The 21,636-nt window shown below is 39.5% G+C and overlaps 1 protein-coding gene across 1 annotated transcript in view; it reads right to left on the reverse strand.

The window, feature by feature from the left end:
• Nucleotides 1-9,549: 9,549 nt before the first annotated feature.
• The window catches only part of ESYT3 (extended synaptotagmin 3), a 49,442-nt gene continuing 37,355 nt past the window's right edge, over nt 9,550-21,636 (reverse strand). Inside the window, exons 18-23 of the mRNA XM_043595306.1 lie at nt 19,683-20,179; nt 18,946-19,044; nt 18,287-18,418; nt 11,252-11,357; nt 10,172-10,221; nt 9,550-9,826 (exon numbers count right to left, since the gene is read on the reverse strand). Of these exons, the coding sequence (XP_043451241.1) occupies nt 9,790-9,826; nt 10,172-10,221; nt 11,252-11,357; nt 18,287-18,418; nt 18,946-19,044; nt 19,683-20,179 (921 nt within the window). The 3' untranslated portion in view covers nt 9,550-9,789. The remainder of the gene's footprint in view (nt 9,827-10,171; nt 10,222-11,251; nt 11,358-18,286; nt 18,419-18,945; nt 19,045-19,682; nt 20,180-21,636) is intronic.

Here is a 21,636-nt window from a genome sequence, read left to right on the forward strand (position 1 = left end):
AACCTGGGTACAAGGTCAGCTGACCTTCAGCTCTCCTGCTCCTGTATCCATGCCAGCGAAGCAGGAAAACTGAGTAACCCCCCAGCTATTATACTGTTTAAATCTACTTCATTTCTATCAATTTTTTTTCTTACCTGCTTGATTTGTTAGTTTATGGGAGATAGTGAAATTTCTCTGTGGATTTGTCAAAAATTTATATCTATATCTATATCTATATATTTTTTTAATGTTTTATTTTAGAGAGTGCACAAGCAGAGAGAGGGGCAGAGGGCCTGGGAGACAGAATCTGAAGCAGCATTCAGGCTCTGAGCTGTCAGCACAGATCCCAACACAAGGCTCAAACCCATTGAAATGTGAGATCATGACCTGAGCTGGAGTTGGACACTCACTGACTAACTGATGCCACCCAGGCATCCCTGTTTTGTATATTTCAAGTCTATGTACATGTACTTATAAATTCATGGTTGGTAATATCTTCTCAATATCTCTATTGCTACTCATTCATTTCACTTTGAATACAGTTTTGTCCTTTTTTTAAAAACTTTTTTTAATTTTCATTTATTTTTGAGAGACAGAGCACAAGCAGGGAAGAGTGGGAGAGAGGGAGACACAGAATCCAAAGCAGGCTCCAGGCTCCGAGCTGTTAGCACAGAGCCTGACGCGGGGCTCGAACTCAAGAACTTCAAGATCATGACCTGAGTGGAAGCCGGATGCTCAACCAACTGAGCCACTCAGGCACCCCCAGTTTTGTCCTTTTAATTAACAGTTGTTGGATATTTCTTTTCCTTTTTTTTTTCATTTTTTTACTGATCTTTTTTATTGTAAAGTAGAATACATGCTAAAAGTGGTATAAACCATAGTGTCAAGTATAATGAATGATAAAAAATAGAGTATCACCAGCACTCCAAAATGCTCCCCCGCCCCCACTGTATGTCCTTTCTCCCAATGGGTAATCATTAGTCTGACTTATGTTTGCCACTTCCTTGTTTTTTTATAGTTTTGCCATTTTTGTGTGTATGCCTAAACCAGATAGTTGAGTTTTACCTTTTTTTCAATTGTATAAAATTGCTGAATCATGTCATATATATTATTTTTAATATTTGTTCTTTGCTTCAATATTATTTTTGTACTATTGGTCCATGTTGTTGTCTGTTGGTCCAGTTTATTTATTTTCATTGCTATTTGATATACCTCTATGAAAATTATACAGTCCATTTTTTTGTTCTACTGGAAATTGATATTTGGGTTGTTTATTGTTCTTGTCTATTGTAAATTGGTGCTATGAACATTCTTGTGTAGGCATCCGTGTACACTTGTGTACAATATCTAAGAAGTAAAATGGCTGGGCCCTAGGGAAAAACACTTCTGTACACAGCCACAAAGGCTGTGTTCTGTACAATTAGAGGTGATATCATTCCTGTAGGTAATGATGTCAGTGGAGCCTTGAGGGTTGTACGTTGTAGCAACTTTGACAGGGAATGCTTACCTTCAACTCTAGAAGAAAATGACAAAATGCCAAAGTATTTTCCACAGCGGTTGTACCAGAGTATACTCCGACCATCAGTGTATGAGAGTTCTCAAATTTCCACATCTTGACCAGTTGTTGGTAAGTCAGATTTTTAATTTTTTGCCATTGTATAGAGTTATTATTGTGGTTGTAGTGTTTATTTCTGTGATTACTAATTAAGTTAGGCATTTTTTCCTTTGTTTATTGACCATTTGTATTTCTTTTACAAGTGCTTATATATGTACTTTGTTCATTTTTTCTGTTGGACTACCTGTGTTTTCAATTTGATTTGTAAGAGTTACATATTTTGGACATGAGCCACTTGATAGTTAAATGTGTAGTAAATGGCTTCTACCATTCTGTATTCTCTTTCCATTTTCCTATACAATTGACCCTTGAACAGCATGGGGGACTGGGGGTGTTACCCTGCCCCTCATGCAGTCAAAAATCCGTGTATAACTTTTGATTCCTCAAGAATTTAACTACTAATAGCCTACTGTTGACCAGAAGGAAGGTTTACTAATAATGTAAGCAATTAACACATATTTAATGTTATATATATATAGTATACGGTATTCTTACAAGAAATTAAGTTAGACAAAAAAAAATGTTATTAAGAAAACCGTAAGGAAGAGAATATACATTTATAGTACTGTGCTGTATTTATAAAAAAAATAATCTGCATATTAGTAGATTGCAGATGCCATTCAAACCCATGTTCTTCAAGGGTCAAGTGTAGTTTCGTTTCATGAACTGAAGAACCCTATTTTAGTAGGGAGATGTATGGTCTTCACCTTTATAGTTCAGTGCTGTATCTTATGGAATCTTTCCCTGGTCACAGTTGTAAGTTATTCTCCTATGTTATCTTATAGCTGTATATTTGTCTTTCACAGTGATTCTAATATACCTGGAGGTTTTGTTGTTGTTGTTGCTTGTTTGTTTGTTTTTTTGTTTTTTGTTTTTTATGGAAGTATAGTTGACACACAGTGTGAGATTAATTTCTGGGGCACAATATCGGGATACAACTATATATGTTACGCTCACCACAAGGGTAGCTGCCTTCTGTCACTATACAATGTTTTTCCAATACCATTGATTATATTTCCTATTCTGTACCTTTTATCCCTGTGACTTATACATTCCCTAACTAGAAACCTTAACCTCCTATTCCCTTGCACCCATTTTGCCCATCCCCCCACACTCCTGCACTCTGGCAACTACCAGTTTATTCTCTATTTATGGGTCTGTTGCTGTTTTTTTTTTTTTTTGTCCCTTTGTTTTTTTAGATTCCACATCTAAGTGAAATCATATGGTATTTGTCTTCCTCTGCCTGATTTATTTCACTTAGCATAATATCCTTTAGACACAACACATCTCAAATGGCACAACCTCACCTGTTTTTATGGCTGAGTAATACTCTTTTGTGTATATATACTACATATTCTGTATCCATTTATCTATCGTAGACATTTGGATTGCTGTTGTTTTGCTTTTAATAATTATAAATAATGCAATAAACATAGGGGTGCATATATCTTTACAAATTAGTATTTTCACCTTCTTTGCATAAATGCCCAATAGTGGATTTACTGGATCATATGGCATTTCTGTCTTTAATTTTTTGAGAAACCCCAGTGGTTGTACCAACTTACATTCCCATTAACAGTGGATGAGGGTTCCCTTTTGTCCACATCCTTACCAACACTTATTATTTCTTTTCTCTCTGATAATCGCCATTCTGATAGCTATAAGGTAATGTCTCCTTATGGCTTTAATTTGGATTTTCCTTATGATTAATGTTGAACATCTTTATTTTTTAAATAATCGCTACCCAATGTGGTTCTTGAACTCATGACCCCTAAGTCAAGAGTCTCATGCTCTAATGACTGAGCCAGCCAGGCACCCCTGATTTGAGCATCCTCTGCTCATTTTTTTATTTGGATGTTGTTTTGGTTGAGTTTATAGATAATTTTTATATTTTGGATATTAACCCTTTATCAGATATATCATTTGCAAATATGTTCTCCCATTCAGTGGGTTGCCTTTTTGTTTTGTCCGTGGTTTCCTTTGCTGTGCAAGAATCTTTTATTTTGGGGTGCTTGGGTGGCTCAGTCAGGTGTCTGATTCTTGATCTCAGCTCGCATCTTGATCTCAGGGTCATGAAGAAAAGCTTCTGATTTTGACATATTCTCAGTAATTTAATTTTGCGTTTGTTTCCCATGCCTGAGGAAACATATCTAGAATAATGTTGTTAAATCCAAAGACAAAAAGATTACTTCCTGTATTTTCTTCTAGGACTTGGATGATTTCAGGTCTCACATTTTGGTCTTTAACCCATTTTGAGGTTTTTTTTTGTGTGTGTGGTATAAGGCAGTGGTCCGGTTTCATTCTTTTGTATATAGCTGTCCAGTTTTCCCAGCATCATTCTATATTCTAGGCTTTCATAGTGGGATTATTATGATTATAAATATATTTAGAGGTCTTTTGACCATCGTCTTTTGTTTGTTATAGTTTGTAATTTTTCTGTGCTTTTTTTTCTTATTTTGGGGGGGTTGATTTTTTTTTTCTCTTTTACTTTTTCTTGACTACTGATGTGGAAGTTTTATAGTTCAGCTCTATTGATAGTCTACTGTTACTCTATTTTACTTATTATCTTAACATTTTAAATATATACTTTGTCATTCAGGGTCCAATCAGGAAACAAACCACATTGTGTAAGTAGCTAACAGGAAAAATTTAAAACAAGAATTGCTAGTTAGTAAAAGGTAGTTAACTACTAAAAGGGGATAAAAGAGGACTCTAAGGGGTAGAAAGTAGCAACTTGAGAAAGCAGGTACTACTACCCCCCAGGGATAAAGGAGAGTGAACAAGAAAGGAATTTAGAAATTTAGAAGAATGCCTTCCAACTAGGCTGAGATTGAAAACTTTGAGGAGAGGTTTGGCGGCCATAGGAAGAAGCCCACTTATAGGGAAAAAAAAGAAAAAGAAAAAGACAAAACCAACTTGCTGGCTGGTTCTAAACAGTGAAGGCCTTGGTTATGGGGGCAGACCCCAAGGTATGTACCAAGGGTAAAGTGTGAGGGGTGCTTAGGTGACCCGGAACAGCCTCCACACCACAACCAGCAAGCTGCCATGGAAAACAGCACCAAAAGCCCCTTCCTTTTGCTCCTGCCTTTCAGCGTCTCTCCAGCGCCCTCTATTGGCAAAGCCTAACAGCAACAGCCCCCCTCCCAGCCAGGCAAAAAAGCAAGTCAGTGGTGTCTCTGTGTCATCAAAGCATGGCAAAGACGGATTGATTTGGAGCTGAGAGGTGATAAGCTAGTAACTGACACAAATTTATAATTTTTTTAAATATAAAACTATCTTTAGTTTCCTAAATAACGACTTGAACACTTTTAACTTTCCTTTGAATCAGCCTCATATTCCTTTTTTTTTTTTTTAGCTGTGATGACTTTTTTTTAATATAAAAGTTATTGTCAAATTGGTTTCCATACAACACCCAGTGCTCATCCCAACAGGTGCCCTCCAATGTCCATCACCTACCTTCCCCTCCCTCCCACCCACCATCAACCCTCAGTTTATTCTCAGTTTTTAAGAGTCTCTTATGGTTTGGCTTCCTCCCTCTCTTTTTTTTTCCCCTTCCCCTCCCCCATGGTCTCCTGTTAAGTTTCTCAGGATCCACATAAAAGTGAAAACATATGGTATCTGTCTCTCTCTGTATGACTTATGTCACTTAGCATAACACTCTCCAGTTCCATCCACATTGCTACAAAAGGCCATATTTCATTCTTTCTCATTGCCAAGTAGTATTCCATTGTATATATAAACCACAACTTCTTTATCCATTCATCAATTCATGGACATTTAGGTGATACATGAATTCAGCGAAGTCACAGGATACAAAATTAATGTACAAATATCAGTTGCATTCTTATACACTAATAATGAAGCAACAGAAAGGCAAATAAAGAAACTGATGCCATTCACCATTGCACCAAGAATCATAAAGTACCTAGGAATAAACCTAACCAAAGATGTCAAAGATTTGTATGCTGAAAACTATAGAAAGTTTATGAAGGAAATTGAAGAAGATACAAAGAAATGGAAAAATATTCTGTGCTCATGGATTGGAAGAATAAGCATTGTTAAAATGTCAAAACTACCCAAAGCAATCTACATACTGAATGCAATCCCAATCAACATGGCACCAGCATTCTTCTCGAAGTTAGAACAAGCAATCCTAAAATTTGTGTGGAACCACAAACGACCCCGAATAGGCAAAGTAATATTGAAGAAGAAGACCAAAGCAGGAGACATCACAATCCCAGACTTTAGCCTCTACTACAAAGCTGTAATCAACAAGACAGCATGGTATTGGCACAAAAACAGACACATAGACCGATGGAATAGAGAATCCAGAATTGGACCCACAAATGGATGGCCAATCTTTGACAAAGCAGGAAGGAATATCCAATGGAAAAAACATAGTCTCTTTAACAAATAGTGCTCAGAGAACTGGACGGCAACGTGCTGAAGAATGGAACTAGACCACTTTCTTACACCATTTACAAAAATAAACTCAAAATGGATAAAGGACCTGAATGTGAGGAAACCATCAAAACCCTAGACAAGAAAGCAGGAAAAAAACCTCTCTGACCTCAGCCACAGCAATTTCTTACCTGACACATCTCCAAAAGCAAAGGAATTAAAAGCAAAAATGAACTATTGGGACCTCATGAAGATAAAAAGCTTCTGCACTGCAAAGGAAACAATCAACAAAACTAAAAGGCAACCGATGGGATGGGAAAAGATATTTGCAAATGACATATCGGACAAAAGGCTAGTATCCAAAATCTATAAAGAACTCACTAAATTCCACACTTGAAAAACAATCCAGTGAAGAAATGGGCAGAAAACATGAATAGACACTTCTCTAAAGAAGACATCCAGATGGCCAACAGGCACATGAAAACATGTTCAATGTTGCTCTTCATCAGGGAAATACAAATCAAAACCACACTCAGATATCACCTCACGCCAGTCAGAGTGGCTAAAATGAACAAATCAGGAGACTATAGGTGCTGGAGAGGATGTGGGGAAACAGGAACCCTCTTGCTCTGTTGGGAATGCAAACTGGTGCAGCTCTGGAAAACAGTGTGGAGGTTCCTCCAAAAGTAAAAATAGACCTACCCTATGACCCAGCAATAGCACTGCCAGGAATTTACCCAAAGGATACAGGAGTGCTGATGCATAGGGGCACTTGTACCCCAATGTTTATAGCAGCACTTTCAACAATAGCCAAATCATATTCCTCTTAAAGGTTAATACCAGCATTTTAGCACCACTGTGTTTCCGAACCCAGTTTTTGCAAAAATTTTTGGTTGCTTGCTTATATTTTTTAAACAGTCAAGACTTAGTTAACCACCAATTTATGGATTTCTTTGCTCCCCATTGTTTCCCACATGCCACTTCTGAATGTTACATTTTCTTTCTTCCTGAAGTGCATCTAGTAGCCATTTTTCAGGTTGATGTTCCCTTGTGTTTCATATTTTTAAAATTCCAATTTTATCTTGTAACTTTTGCCTGGAAGCTTCTTTTAGTGGGAATTACCTGCTGTAGTGATCCCAGAGCTTCCCCGGGGTGCGAGTGGCAACCTCAGGGCCAGTTTGTGGTTGGGTCAGAGCTTCATGTGATTGCAGGTTCGAAACCAGTTTTCACATTTTCAAGGTTTGGGGGTTCCTGTACAAGTCAATTATGTGTAACCACAGATTCCATACTCCTGTAGGACCGATTCAGTGATTGTTTCCACCCATTGCTGACAACCAGTTCCTTATCCTCATCAGCAGCCAAGGTGTTTTCTGTTACAAAACTTTTCAGGCTTCTTGCCCCTTACACAGTAACGTTGCCTTCTGTCTAGTGTGTATGCTAGAATTCTGGTTCCTGTCAATACTTAAACTCACCTTCAACTCCTGTACCCTGCTTTAGATATCCTCTTAGACCATCATCAGGAACTTTACCTGCATTACGTCTTAATCAGCCATGTGTAAAATAAATGTTGCTGGTTTAAGTAGGGCTTTCTGTGTGTTTGGAGGAGGAAGGATAGGTTTTCACTTGTCTGCTATCTTTAAGAGGATTTTTTAAAATGTTTATTTTGGAGAGAGAGACAGGGCATGAGCCAGGGAAGGGCAGAGAGAAAGGGAGACACAGAATCCAAAGCAGGCTCCAGGCTCTGAGCTGTCGGCACAGAACCGGACACGGGGCTTCAACTCATGAACCATGAGATCATGACCTGAGCTGAAGTCAGATGCTTAACCAACTGAGCTACCCAGGCACCCTGCACTTGTCTGCCATCTTGACCAGAAGTTAAGGTTGCTAATATGCAGGGTATGACACATGATACATTCCCTTATACTTCTCTAGTGCTTTACCATTTTCAAGGCCCGTGTATTTAATGAACATTTGAATGCCATTGTGAGGTAGACAGCACAGGCAGGTATCATTTGCTCCATTTTGTTATGAGAATTTGTCATTCAAAATAGAAATCTTAGCAGAAACAAATGTTATGCATCTGCCATCTACTTAGCATAGTCTTGGATGAGGGGGGTTGAAAAACCAGAGTAACTTAGTTCAATTGGGTGGACAATAAACAAACATTAAATACCAAACACAATATAAGTAGTTGCTTAGTATGTGACCTTCATAGGTTTCTAATAAACTTTTTTTTTTAAATGTTTCTTCATTTTTGAGAGACAAAGAGAGCATGAGTGGGGGAGGGGCAGAAAGAGAGGGAGACACAGAATCCGAAGCAGGCTCCAGGCTCTGAGCTGTCAACACAGAGCCCGACGCGAGGCTTGAACTCACTGTGAGATCATGACCTAAGCCAAAGTCATCCGCTTAACTGAGCTACCCAGGTGCCCCTCTAATAAACATTTTTAAAAATTAAATGTTATAGGCAGGGAATTGTTAAAATTAAAAATAGTATTGACAGTAAATGATGTAGGAGGTGGGGAGAGGCCATTTCACTGTGGACTGGCATAACAGAGGAGGTAGGTTCTGAGACAGGCTTTTAAGAAAATAGGATTTGAGTAGGCAGGATAGGATATGTAGACTATTCTGGAAAAGATCATATGCATATGAATAGAGAGTAGCAAAAGACTGGGGACCAGATTGTTAGGTCTAAAGGGCAAATTAAGCAGTGGGTTTTACTCTTGTAGAAAACAGGAAATCATAGATAATTTATAAGACAGTAACATGACAAAAACTTTAGGATGTTACCATTCTTCAGAAAAAGCGTAGTGCAGGCAGTGGGGGAGGGAGACCAGGAAACTGATGTCAGGGGTGTTACCTGAGTAAGAGAAAAGAGAATGTGGGCTCCCCAGGAACTCGAGGATAACATCAGAGAGGACAAGAATATTTGGTTTTATTAAGTTTGAAATGCAAAAGGGGCACTTGTTTAAATGTTGAGTTTACATACTTTTTGCTTCTAAAGTTATTTAAGTGAACCAGCCATGTCTTAGAAAGGTGGAACAGAATTGCCAAACCATGGGAAAGAGATACAGAGGCTCCTTTTCCCCTCTGGCACCAACACAGCAGTCTCTAGTGCTCTGCCCTCGGAGAGCAGATGTAGAGGCAAGTTTGGGATTTGGTTTGCTTTTTCCTATGGAAATGATGCCTCCTGCTGGAGTTTGGTCCTGGGCCATCCCACGCTGGAGTATTGAACTGAGGGTATTTAGGTATACCACTATAACATTGTGGTCATCGGAAAAGTACATTTCAGTTCTAAAGTAGATACAGGGACAAATTTCCAGGCAGCACAGTACCAGAGGTGGCAGTCAGAAGGGCACAGGTAGTGTTGGCTTTTGGCACTTTTGGTGTGGGTCCCTTTTTATTCCTATGAAAGAAGCCTCTTCAGTCAGTCGCTTCCCAGGAATATTGGTAGCTGCTCCAGGAACAGACCTCCTTTTCCCCCTATGCCTGAGACAGGACCCTTTTGACAAGTCCCAAGTTGTATGTAATTACCCACACACAAAAAAAATCACCACTGAGATTCCTAATAATTTATTAGGCACGAATACCTCATTTCTTTTTGGATTTGAACAATTAAATCCAACTGAGAGAGTAGTTCTTGCTTTTGCATATGTTGACCTCTTCCTAGTATTATCCAGTCATGCACTTAAATTTCACACGAAAATGTATGTATATATTTTCACAAGGCTGTTCGGATTTAAATTACAAAATATACATATGTACACATTTTAATATAAAGCTGGTAAGGGTGCTCATCAACTTCGGGGCTGTCCATCTGGAGTCAGCTCATACCTGTAAGACAGTCAGGTTGGACTTGCATTAGTATGAGAGCGTGCTGTGGTGGGCAGTGGCAGAAAGGCAGCCTTGTCTAGCCTGCCTGGGCCCCTGTGGGACAGCAGAACCCGTCTCTCTGTAAGGAGACCAGGCAGGGTTAAGGCGAGAACTTAAAGAGGTCTGTTGGGCAAGTGAGATCTGCAAGCGGGGAAAGCCTGAAGTACAAGTCTAATCTGTCTCCTTGATAAGCAAAGAAGCTGACATGTCCTGAAAAGGGAAGAACTTTGGAGAGAATATGCACAAGTGTCTGAGACGGTGTCTTGAGTACCAGATTAATGTGATAAAATGAAAGGGCTCACTTACCAATGTGAGAAGCCCATAATCAGATCCTCTTTTGATAAGTCGATCAGTACCTAAACAAACACAAGTAATCAGTTTCCTTCCAAAAATTGCATCGAGTGGAAACCTATTGGCACAAACGGAATTGATCATAAAAAGGGCTTCCTTGGGCTTCAGTTTTGAGCAGGGGCTCTTTTTCCTTTGGCTGTCAACATTGTACTGTCCTTCTGGAGAGGTTCTGACAATGACCTCAGTGTCCTGAGAAGAGGTCAACTGCTCTTTGGAGTTAAACCTCAGAATTTACATGGGGCACCTGGGTGGCTCAGTCAGTTAAGCATCCAACTCTAGATTTGGGGTCAGGTCATGATCTTGCAGTTTGTGAGTTCAGGCCCTGCATTGGGCTCCATGCTGGCAGTGTGGAGCCTACCTGGGATTCTCTCGCTCTTAAATAAATAAAACTTTGAAAAAAGAATTTATCAATGTTACTGAATGGGAGAACAACTTGCCTTTACTCATGAACTGATCATAATTTTAAGCAAGACACCATAGTTGCCTCAACTGTAAAAGTGAGGATATTACCTCCATCATAGAAGTGGGCTTTTCAAAACATGATTATAAGAAGATGTTTATTGAAATACAACTGCAAAGTATTAACAAACATCCTTCTTTTTTGTGTCTCCTTGGCATCTTCCTGAAGATTATATTTACTGTACTTCTACTTTAAGTAAAATCTCATCTCCGCAAAAATCTTGACGTAATGAGACCCAAGCCTTCACAGGATGCTGTATTTATCAAAACAATACATGTTCAGATACTTGTGCAATGATGAATTTAGATAGATTCTCCAGCTTGTTAAAAGCGTTGATCATATTTACACATCTAATACTTTCAGAAACATTACACACACATACATAAACACACACAAAATAAAAATAACCTTCTAATGAGGCTCTCCCCTCCTTGAACCCAGGTCTAATAACCAGATGATCCAATCAGAATTTCTGCAAGGGTGTTCCACCAATGAATAGTTAGAGTGCCATGGCGGGGGGGGGGGGGGGGGGGCGCTGTGGGGAACAGAGTATCAGGAGTCCCTCTTGTACTTACTTTTCCTAGTTCCTTCCTTCTGTGTGAGCCAAGTGGCCTACTGTTTTTCACTGCGACATCTAGTGACCTCTTCTTTACTTCTTCCATGGGAACAAAAAATTCAAATCTTAAAGAAGCAAAAAGTCAAAGTGAGATTTACATATTTTAATCATTTTTGCTTGATCTATTTTCCTACTTTTGAAACCGAAGACTATTCAGGGGAGCATCCAGAACAGTGTTGGTTCATAACAGATATTCAGTGCATCATTATGACAGATAATCACTGTCGTGTGCTAATCAAAAGCCCTGGAAGCATCAAGAGGCTGTTTGCCTCTCTGGGAAGTGCCTCGGACTACTGTGCTTTTGCTTTGGACTTTCTCTGAGCTTGCCCTGTCTCTCTTTACCTGCCCCTTCTCTCTCAGCAGTGCCTGTTCATAGGCCCACCTCAACCCTGTTTTTTCTGACCAGCTAAGGACTAGCTAGGATGCTAAATACTTAGGTCTCTTGGAGTTTCATGAAAAATAGTGGCCTGCCTTTCTTCTGTCTGTGGAGCAAGGCAGAGGAATCTTTTTGTATAAGCTTTGTCATGTACTCACAGAAGGTTACTGGCCTCCTTACTTGTAGATATTTATTTTTTGAGGTAAAGTAACATTAGTTTCACGTGTATAACATGATTTTATATGTGTATATATTGCAAATTGATCACAAGTCAACATCCATCACTACACAGTTAATAATCTGTTTTCTCATGGTGAGAACTTTAAAGATCCATTCTCCTAGCTACTTTCTAAAATGTAATATAGCATTATTAAATATGGTCACCATGCTGTACATAATATCCCCATGACTTCATTTTATAAGTGGAAATTTGTTCCTTTTGACCCCCTTCACCCATCTCCACCCTACCACCCCCCTGCCACCTACCACCAATCTCTGTATCAACGAGCTTGGCAGTTTTTGGGTTTTTGTTATCTTTTATGGATGTTTTTTTGTTTTGTTTTAGATTCCACATGTAAGTGAGATCATTCAATAAGAATCTTTGTCTGACTTATTTCAGTTAGCATAACACCCTCAGGGTCCATCCATGTTTTCACAAATGGCAAGATTTCATTTTTTTTTTACGGCAGAATATTTCATTGTGTGTATGTGTATGTACACACACACATACACATCTTTATCCATTCATCCACCATTGGACACTTAGGTTGCTTCCATGTCGTGGCTATTGTAAACAGTGTTGTAGTGAACATGAGGGTACATACATGTTTTTGAATTAGTATTTTCATTTTCTTTGGCTAAAGACCTAGAAGTAGAATTGCTGGGTTGTAGGGTAGTTCTATTTTCAATTTTTTGAGGAACCTCCATATTGTTTTCCACAGTGGCTGCACCAGTTTGCATTCCCACCAACAGTGCACAAGGGTTCCTCTTTCTTCACATCTTTGCCAACTCTTGGTAATAGTCATTCTAACAGGTATAAGGTGATATCTCATTGTTTTGATTCGCATTTCTCTGAGGATTAATGATATGGAGCACCTTTTTATGTATCTTTTGGTCATCTGTGTATCTTCTTTGGAAAAATGTTGAGGTTCTCTGCCTATTTTTAAATCAGACTTTTTGGGTTTTTTGCTATTGTAGGAGTTCTTTGTATATTTTGAATATTAACACCTCATCAGATAAATGGTTTGTAAATATTTTCTCCCATTCAGTAGGTTGTCTCTTCGTTTTGTTGACCATTTCCTTTGCTGTGCAAAAACTTTTCAGTTTGATGTAGTTGCACTTAATTTTGTTTTTGTTGCCTTTGCTTTTGGTGTCAAATGCAAAAAATGATAACCAAGACCAGTGTCAGGGAGTTTATTGCCTATATTTTCTTCTAGGAGTTTCATGGTTTCAGGTCCTACATTACATTAAGTCTTTAACCCATATTAAGTTTACTTTTGTGTATGATGTGAGATTGTGGCCCAGTTTCATTCATTTACATGTGGCTGTCCAGTTTTCCCAACACCGTTTACTGAAGAAACAGTCCTTTCCTCATTGTGTAAGTTGTATTAATTGACATTGTCATAAGTTAGTCAACTATCTAGATGTGGATTTTGAGCTGTTTTGTTCCATTAATCTTTGTGTCTGTTTTTTACGCCAATACCATACTGTTTGATTACCATAGTGTTGTAATAGAGTTTGAAATCAAAGTAGTATAATGCCTCCAGCTTTGTTCTTTCTTAAGATTGCTTTGGTTTCTCGTGGCTCCATACCAATTTTAGGATTATCTGTTTTATTTCTGTGAAAAAAAGGCATTGGAATTTTGAAAGGATTGCATTAAATCTATAGATTGCTTTGGGTGGTATGGACATTTTAACATTAATTGTTCCATTCCTTGAGCAGGAACTATCTTTGTGTTGTGTTCAGTGTTTTTCATTAATGTCTTAGATTTTTCAATGCACTCATCTTTTACCTCTTTGGTTACATTTATTCCTAGGTGTTTTATTCTTTTTGATCCAGCTGTAAATGGGACTGTTAATTTCTCTGATAATTCATTATTAGTGTACAGAAAATGTACTGAATTTGTTGAATAGTTCTAATGGTTTTTTAGTGGAGTCTTTAGGGTTTTCTATAATGTTACATCATCTGTAAATAGTGACACTTTTACTTCTTCCTTTTCCATTTGGATACCTTTTGTTTTTCTTGCCTAATTGCTCTGACTAGGACTTCCAATACTAAAAAAGTGGCAAGAGTGGCCATCCTTGTCTTGTTCCTGACCTTAGAGAAAAAGCTTTCAGCTTCTCACTGCTGAGTATGATGTTAGTTGTGCGTTTGTCATCTATGGCCTTTATTATGTTGAGCTACATTGCCTCTATACCCACTCCGTTGACAGTTTTTATTTTTAGTGGATGTTGAGTTTTTTCACTTTTTTTTCCTTAATGTTTTTTTATTTTGAGAGCGAGCGAGGGAGGGAGGGGCAGAGAGAATCCCAAGCAGGCTACATGCTGTCAGCGCAGAGCCCAATCTCACAAACCATGAGATCAAGACCCAAGCTGAAATCAAGAGTTAAACACTTACTTAACCAACTAAGCAACCAAGGCACCCTGAATTTTGTCACATTTATCTGCATCTGTTGAGATGAACGTATGATTTTTGTTAATGTGATGATTCACATTGATTGATTTGCAGATGGATGTTGAATCATCCTTGAATTCTGGGATTCCCACTTGATCATGGTGTGCCATCTTTTTAATATATTGTTGAATTCAGCGTTGTTTTTTAAGAGAGAATGTTATCTTTTTTATTAAACATTTAAGAGAATGTTACCTTTTTTATTAAAAAAATGTTTTTAATGTTAGAGAGAGAGAGGGGGGCATTCAGAGTTGTTTTTTTATGTTTGTTTTTGAGACAGAGAGAGAAAGAGAGAGAGTGAGTGTGTGAGTGGAAGAGAGGGAGAGACAGTATCCAAGGCAGGGTCCAGGCTCTGAGCTGTCAGCACAGAGCCCAACATGGGGCTCAAACTCATGAACCATGAGATCATGACCTGAGCCTGAGGGTCAGACACTCAACCGACTGAGCCACCCAGGCTCCCTGAATTCAGCTTTCTAATATTTTGTTAAAGATTTTTGCATCAGTGTTCATCAGGGATATTGGTCTATAATTTTTTCTTATGATGTCCTTGTTCAGCTTTGGTGTCAGGGTAAATACTGGCCTTATAATATGAGTTTGGAAGAGTTACCTCCTCTTCTATTTTTTTTGGAAGACTTTGAGAAGGATTTGTATTCTTGAGTGTTTGGTAGAATTCACTAGTGAATCCATCTGGTCTTGGGAGGTTTTTTGTTTCTAATTCAGTCTCTGTATTAATAATCAGTCTGTTCAGATTTTCCATTCATTATTCAGTCTAGGTTGTATGTTTCTAGGAATTTACCCCTTTCTTCTAGGTTGTCAAATTTGTTAGCATATAATTTTAGTCTCATCCATTGTACTTCTGTGGTATCAGCTATAATGTCTTATCTTTAATTTCTGATTTTGTGTTTCCTTTTTTTGATGAATCTAGCCAACGGTTTGTCAAATTATCTTTTCAAAGAACCAGCTCTTGGTTTCAATGATCTTTTCTATTGTCTTAGTCTCTATTTCTATCATTTCACTTATTTCTGCTCTGATCTTTCCTTTCTTCTGCTAACTTTGGGCTTTCTTCATTCTTTTCACAGTTCCTTGAGGTGTAAACTTAGGTTGTTTTTTTGAGATGATTATTATTTACTGATATAGGCATTTATCACTGTGAACTTTCCTCTTAGAATTGCTTTTGTTGCATTCCACAAATTTGGTAAGTTGTATTTTCATTTGTCTGAAGATATTTTTGATTTCTCTTTTGATTTCTTCTTTGACCTACTGATTGATCAGTAGCATGGTATTTAATCTTTACATACTTGTGAATTTTCCAGTTTACTTCTTGTACTTGATTTCTTGTACTACTGTGGTCAAAGAAGATGTTTGATATAATTTCAGTTTTCTAAAATTTATTAAGACTTACTTTGTGACCTATATATTATCTATTTTGGAGACAGTCCCATGGGCACTTGAAAAGAAAGTATATTCTGCTTTTGGATGAAATATTCTGTATATGTCTGTTAAATCCATGTGGTCTAACATGTCATTTAAGGCTGATAATTCCTTATTGATTTTCTGTCTGGATGATCTACCATTGAGGTAAGTGGGGTATTAAAGTACCCTACTATTACCATATTGCTGTTTCTTCCTTTAGGTCTGTTAATATTTGCTCTATATATTTTGTTACTCCTAGGTTAGGTACATAAGTATTTACACATTTTAGATCCTTTTGTTGAAGTGACCTCTTTATCATTATGTAATGCCCACTTTTGTCTCTTATTACAGTCTTTATTTTCAAGTCCATTTTGTCTGATAGAAGTATAGCTACCCCAGTTTTCTTTTGGTTTCCATTTGCTTAGAATATCTTTTTCCATCCCTTCACTATCAGTTTGTGTGTGAAGGGAGTCTTACACTTAGCCTGCATCTGAAGTGAGTCTCTTATAGGCAGCATATAGGTGGGTCTTGTTTTTTATCCTTTCAGCCACTCTGTCTTTTGATTGGAGAGATTAGTCAACTCATAAAGTAACCATTGGTAGTTTGTATTAATAGTACTTAATGTCATTTTGTTAATTCTTTTCTGGCTGTTCTATGACTTTCTTTAGTGGTATACTTAGGTTATTTTTATGTTGTGTATATGTACTATAGATTATTGCTTTGTGGTTACCCTGAGGCTTACATATAACAGTCTACTTTAAGTTGATAATATCTTAAGTTTGAAAGCACTCTAAAGCTCTACATTTTGACCACTCCTCCCACTCCACATTTTACATCTTTTTATATCTCTTGTTTTTCGTACTTTTAACCTTCATACTAGCTTTATAAGTGATTAATCCACTACCTTTACTATATATTTACCTTTACCAGTGAGATTTGTACTGTTCTATGTGTCCTTGTTACTAATTAGCGCCGTTTCTTTTCAGTTTACAGGGTCCCTTTAACATTTCTTTTAAGGCCAGTTCAGTGGTAATAACTTCTATCTTTCCAATTATTTCTTTGTTTATTTACTCTTGTGAGATAGAGAAACACACAGAATCTGAAGCAGGCTTCAGGTGCAGAGCCTGACTTGGGGCTCCAACTTAAGAACCATGAGCTTATGACCTGAGCTGAAGTCAGACACTTGACCAGTTGAGCCACCCAGGCGCCCCCATCTCTCCAATTCTTAATGACAACTTTGCCAGGTAGAGTATTCTTGGTTAGTTTTTCTTTCAGCACTTTGTATCGTGTTAGTCCCTTCTGGCCTGCAGAGTTGCTGCTGAAAAATCCCCTGTCTAAAGGTGGTTCCCTTATATATAACAAGTTACTTTCGTCTTGCTGCTTTCAAGATTCTCCCCTTAACTTTTGACATTTTAATTATAACGTGTCCTAGTATAGGTCATGTACTCACAAGAGGCCTCTGGGCTCCTTACTTCTAGGTGTATTGTTAGGGTGGAGGCTGCTAAGTCTGCCCTCCAGATAATCCAGCCATATCTTGCTGGATCATATTTTCAGAGAGAATTACTAACAGATCAGGTTTGTCACAAAAGTCAGATGTCAAAACTCTCCCTCCTCTGTTCCTACATGGCAATTTTGAAATCCTTTTATAATTGTGTCAGAGCTGTCTTTGAGTATAAAGTCTCTGACTTGTGTGGCTCTAGAATATAGATGGTGCCTGGCATAACGTGTTCAATAAATAATGACTAGATTCTCTCTCCCCCACATCCTTTCTTGGTACCACTGAACTCCCAAGTGAAGTTCTTAAAGGAACATACTAGTTCTTAGACAGGGCCCAAAGAGCACTCAGTTCAACTCTTTTAAAATGAGTAATTATTAACCAAAATGAGAGGAAATCAGAATTATCAGGTATATTACCTTCCTAGGCTGGTTAGAAATGTCTTTTGTTAGGATCCTGATGCAGAAGGAAGCAATGAGGAGATTTTGACTTGTGTACCTTGAGATCAACTTGAAGTCAAGAATATTTCACATAAGACTTGCCACACCAGGACCATCAAAAGCAAGAAATGTGATGAGAATCTGTCTACCAGTCTTGTATCCAAGGACATGGGTGGACAAGTCAGGGTAACATATCTATTTCACTTGACAGCTATGCTTTGTTGCAGAAGGGAAGACAGGCCAAAGAGCTTGGAGCTTTGGAGGATTTTTTAGGTCCTTAGGTTCAAGGTATGTTTATTTTTAACTGCTACTTTAAGAAAGATTCCAAGAAATCCTCTTTGACCATATTTATATCCTTGTACTTCATTTAAAGAAAAAAAAATATGGCACAGTTCATAATCAGGAACACTTTAGCCCCTATGGGCAAGAACAGATGATAGCTGTTTTGCTTCAGTGCCCTGGCAGTCCTCTTCTCCCAGTCATGTCTAGAAAGTTCGTGAAGGCACACATGTGGCTGGCTTGCCAGGCCCACCACAGGCCCTCAACAAATACTTGAAGACATAAGACAACACTCTAGGCAGGGCAGCTTGGTCCACTTACGTCTCATCGAACAGAGGTTCCAGGGTCTTCCTTTTCACTGAGGTTTTCTTACGACTTGCCCACCTCCTTTCTGGTAGCAAGTACACACGGACATAGGGATCAGCTCCACTGCTGGTGCAGGGTGTCAGGTTTCTGATTTGGTTTCAAAGACATTAAAGAAAGTTTTAAAATACTGCAAAGACTCATTTGGAGAAAGCTATACTAGCCATGGAGCTCTAGATGGCTTTGAGGACAAAAATGCCCCGTCGTCTAGATGACCAAACAGCAACAGGCTGCAGATTTGAAGGACAAAACATCAGACGCACGATTTCAAAAGCATGTGTGTGTGTGTGTGTGTTTGTTTTTTTAAAGTAGGAAGGAGAGCAAGTATGTTGCATCTAAAGGAAGTAGGAGATTCCTACTTGAGAGAAGGTACTGGCTCCAAGTCACCCCAGACAGTTTTGCAGTGGTTATGTCTGAACAAAGCCCTTGGCTCTGGAGCCCATCAGCATCATTGAGGACTTGTCATTCACAGCCTTCAGCCCTCCCACCTTCCCGGTGTATTACTTGTCTACCTCAGCCATGCCACCGCCCCACCCCTGCCATTGCTCCAGGTGCCTTCACTCTTTTGTTCACCTGATGCTCCCAGAGGCCTCTTCCTGGCCCCAGCATCTCGTTACCTGCAGCCGCTGATGAGCACACTGAGGCAGCGCCGCAGACACACATAGCGCACCGTGAGCCGAATCTCACCCAGCCTCCGCTGCCGGAGATCCCCGCCTCTGTAAAAAAAGGGCTTGTCACGTCCCTTGCCATTACGGGTGTTGGCCTCTCCCCCAACCCCAACGACAGAAGCATGTCCTGCTTTAGGAACATAGAGCCCTGTGGGTTAATAAAATAGCTCTCAGGTTCTTTTTGGTCTGAAGTCTGTTCCATCCATTCACATTAATTATCCTACTTTACAGTAGGAAGGATATGAACCTTGGAGTGGGATCTGTTTCTATACTATGATTTCCTGTGAAACCTTGGGTAAGTTATTCGACTTTTATGATAGTAAATTGTATCTCGTAGGCTAATCGTGAAGATGGAATTAAATAACATGCTAAGCCCATGGTAAACACTTTATATAAATCCCACATTCTAAGCTCTCCATATCATCCTCGTACACTTGAGAATTCAGGATATATTTCTGCGGTAAGGAACCTTCACTAGAGCCCAGCACCTGTTTTACAGTTGGTATGCATTTGCTCTCTCTCTTCCCCCTTTCCCCTGTGTTTCTAGCATACCATGCTGCCTCTCACGAAGCCACTCTGAAAGACCAGAACTTTTGCAGCAAAGTAAGTTTGTGTCTACTATTCTATCCAGGGATGGATTTTTCATGCATGTCATTTTAGAATAGATTAAGCAGAGAGGTGCATACTCAGTGTTGAGGCTGATATCTGTCAGGTCAAAGCAGGAGGAGGCCAGGGAGTTCAGCGAGGACATGCTGGGAGCCAGCCTCTTGGGCGGCCACGCAAATGGGGAGACAGGGCATTTCATGGGTCTGGGCGACTTGATGGGCCCTGGAGAGTGTGGGCCTGGGACAGTCAGGAAGATGGTGGCCGCACTCTTCTTCTTCCCCGTGGGCTCACAGAACCCTTTGGCACTGTCCTTGCCTTTGGGCTCTGGGCCTGTCTCTTGGGGTGTGGGCTCGGTGGCAACAGTAGTGGCACTGGTGGTTGTCATGGTGCTCTTGGAGGCTTCCTTGGTATCAGAAACAGGGTCTGGGGGGCATGGCAAATTTTCAGGGCCCCCTCCCTGGGATGGGGCTTTGGGGTCCTGGTTGGTGTCCACCTTCTTAACGAACAAAGGACCTTTCTTTAGGGCTTCAGGTCCTGTGTATGGGCTCCCCATCTCTCGTTCTTCCACACGCAGGAACTGCAAGCAGATGACAGGATTATGGGCTGGGCCCCCCTATCCACCTTCTCCTCCTCTGCTCTCATCTTCACCTCTGGGAAATGGTTCCTTCCTGACTGCCCAATCCTCTGGATTCTACCTCCCACCCCCACAACCCCACACCATATCTTCCTTAATCTCTCTTTGCCCCTGGGCTCCTGTAACCACATATTCTCTTTCTCCCTTATTCCTGCCTCAGTCATGAGTCTTCATGAAGACTCAGTCCTGCCCCCACTCAAACTGGCTGGTGGAGACCTAGCTCACTCTTACAACATGCACTGTTCCTCTACGCAGAGGACTCCCAGATCTACACCTCCAGTCCTCTACTGCCTTCTGGATGGGGTCCTTTCCAGCTGTCACCCTATTCACCACTGCTTTCCCTAGAACAGTTCCTGTCCACATATACCCCTGTGCTCCTACCACCAAAATTTCAAACCTCAGCCACTATGTTTCTTCCCTGTTAGTCATCAAGACTGTTCCTAGGGACTTCCATTTCTAGCACTGTGGCGGTCAAAATATTCTGAAAAACCTCATTAGGAATGTCTAATAAAATGAAACAAACATCCTTTTAAATGCATTGCCAAATTCACAAGAAAGGAGGGAAAGCCCCTGGGGTTACTGAAAAACGAAGGCTAAGCTTTCCTAGGGTGATTTATCAACCTTGAAAATTCAAGGGGTAAGGAGAAGAGGCCTCGGATCAATGTGAGGCTGGGAGTTGAAGTGGGAACCATGAAGGTGCGATCTCTAGGGGAAAAAAGTAGTCTAGGATAAACATTCCACCCCCCAGGAAAGACTGATAAGAAATATGTCTGTCTCAGCCTGTACTCTGGTGGGGGGAACTGAAGACTTTCCTGAGAATATGGCACCTTACAGGACTGTCTTATATGAATTTTGGTTCTTATTTTTACCTGTGGGATCTTGAAACCTAAAATTTAAAAAATAACCTAAGAATGGACCCTAAGTTTGTAATGCTCCCGAGGTGCTTGGTTATAGTAAAACGGAACCTCGCTGGAAGCAAGCAGCTTCAGTCCAGGTCCCAGAACACTGAACATATGTTTGCAACCCAAGTTACCAAGCATAGAAAACAGATATACAACAACCATCAAAATCTAACTCAAGATCTTAAGATATAATGTGTACCTGTGAATTCTAACGTAAGTATTTTCAAATGACTGAAGATGGAATAGAAACATCATAATAAAATATTATGAAAAAAGATAAAATCAGAAATACAAAACAGCCAATTAGTGGTCTAAGATGACAGAGATCTGAGGAAATTTAGAATGTAGCACCAGGAGATAAAAGAAACAGAAAATATGACAGTGAGGTCAGGTCGGGACATGGAGGAGGTGGTGGTCCAGTGTAGGAAATTGTAGAAGGAAGGATTAAAAGAATGGGAGAGGCAATATCTGAAGGGATAATGGCTGACCATATTCCAA

This window comes from Prionailurus bengalensis, chromosome C2, assembly GCF_016509475.1.
Source record: "Prionailurus bengalensis isolate Pbe53 chromosome C2, Fcat_Pben_1.1_paternal_pri, whole genome shotgun sequence".
In the NCBI taxonomy this organism is placed as follows: Eukaryota; Metazoa; Chordata; class Mammalia; order Carnivora; family Felidae; genus Prionailurus; species Prionailurus bengalensis.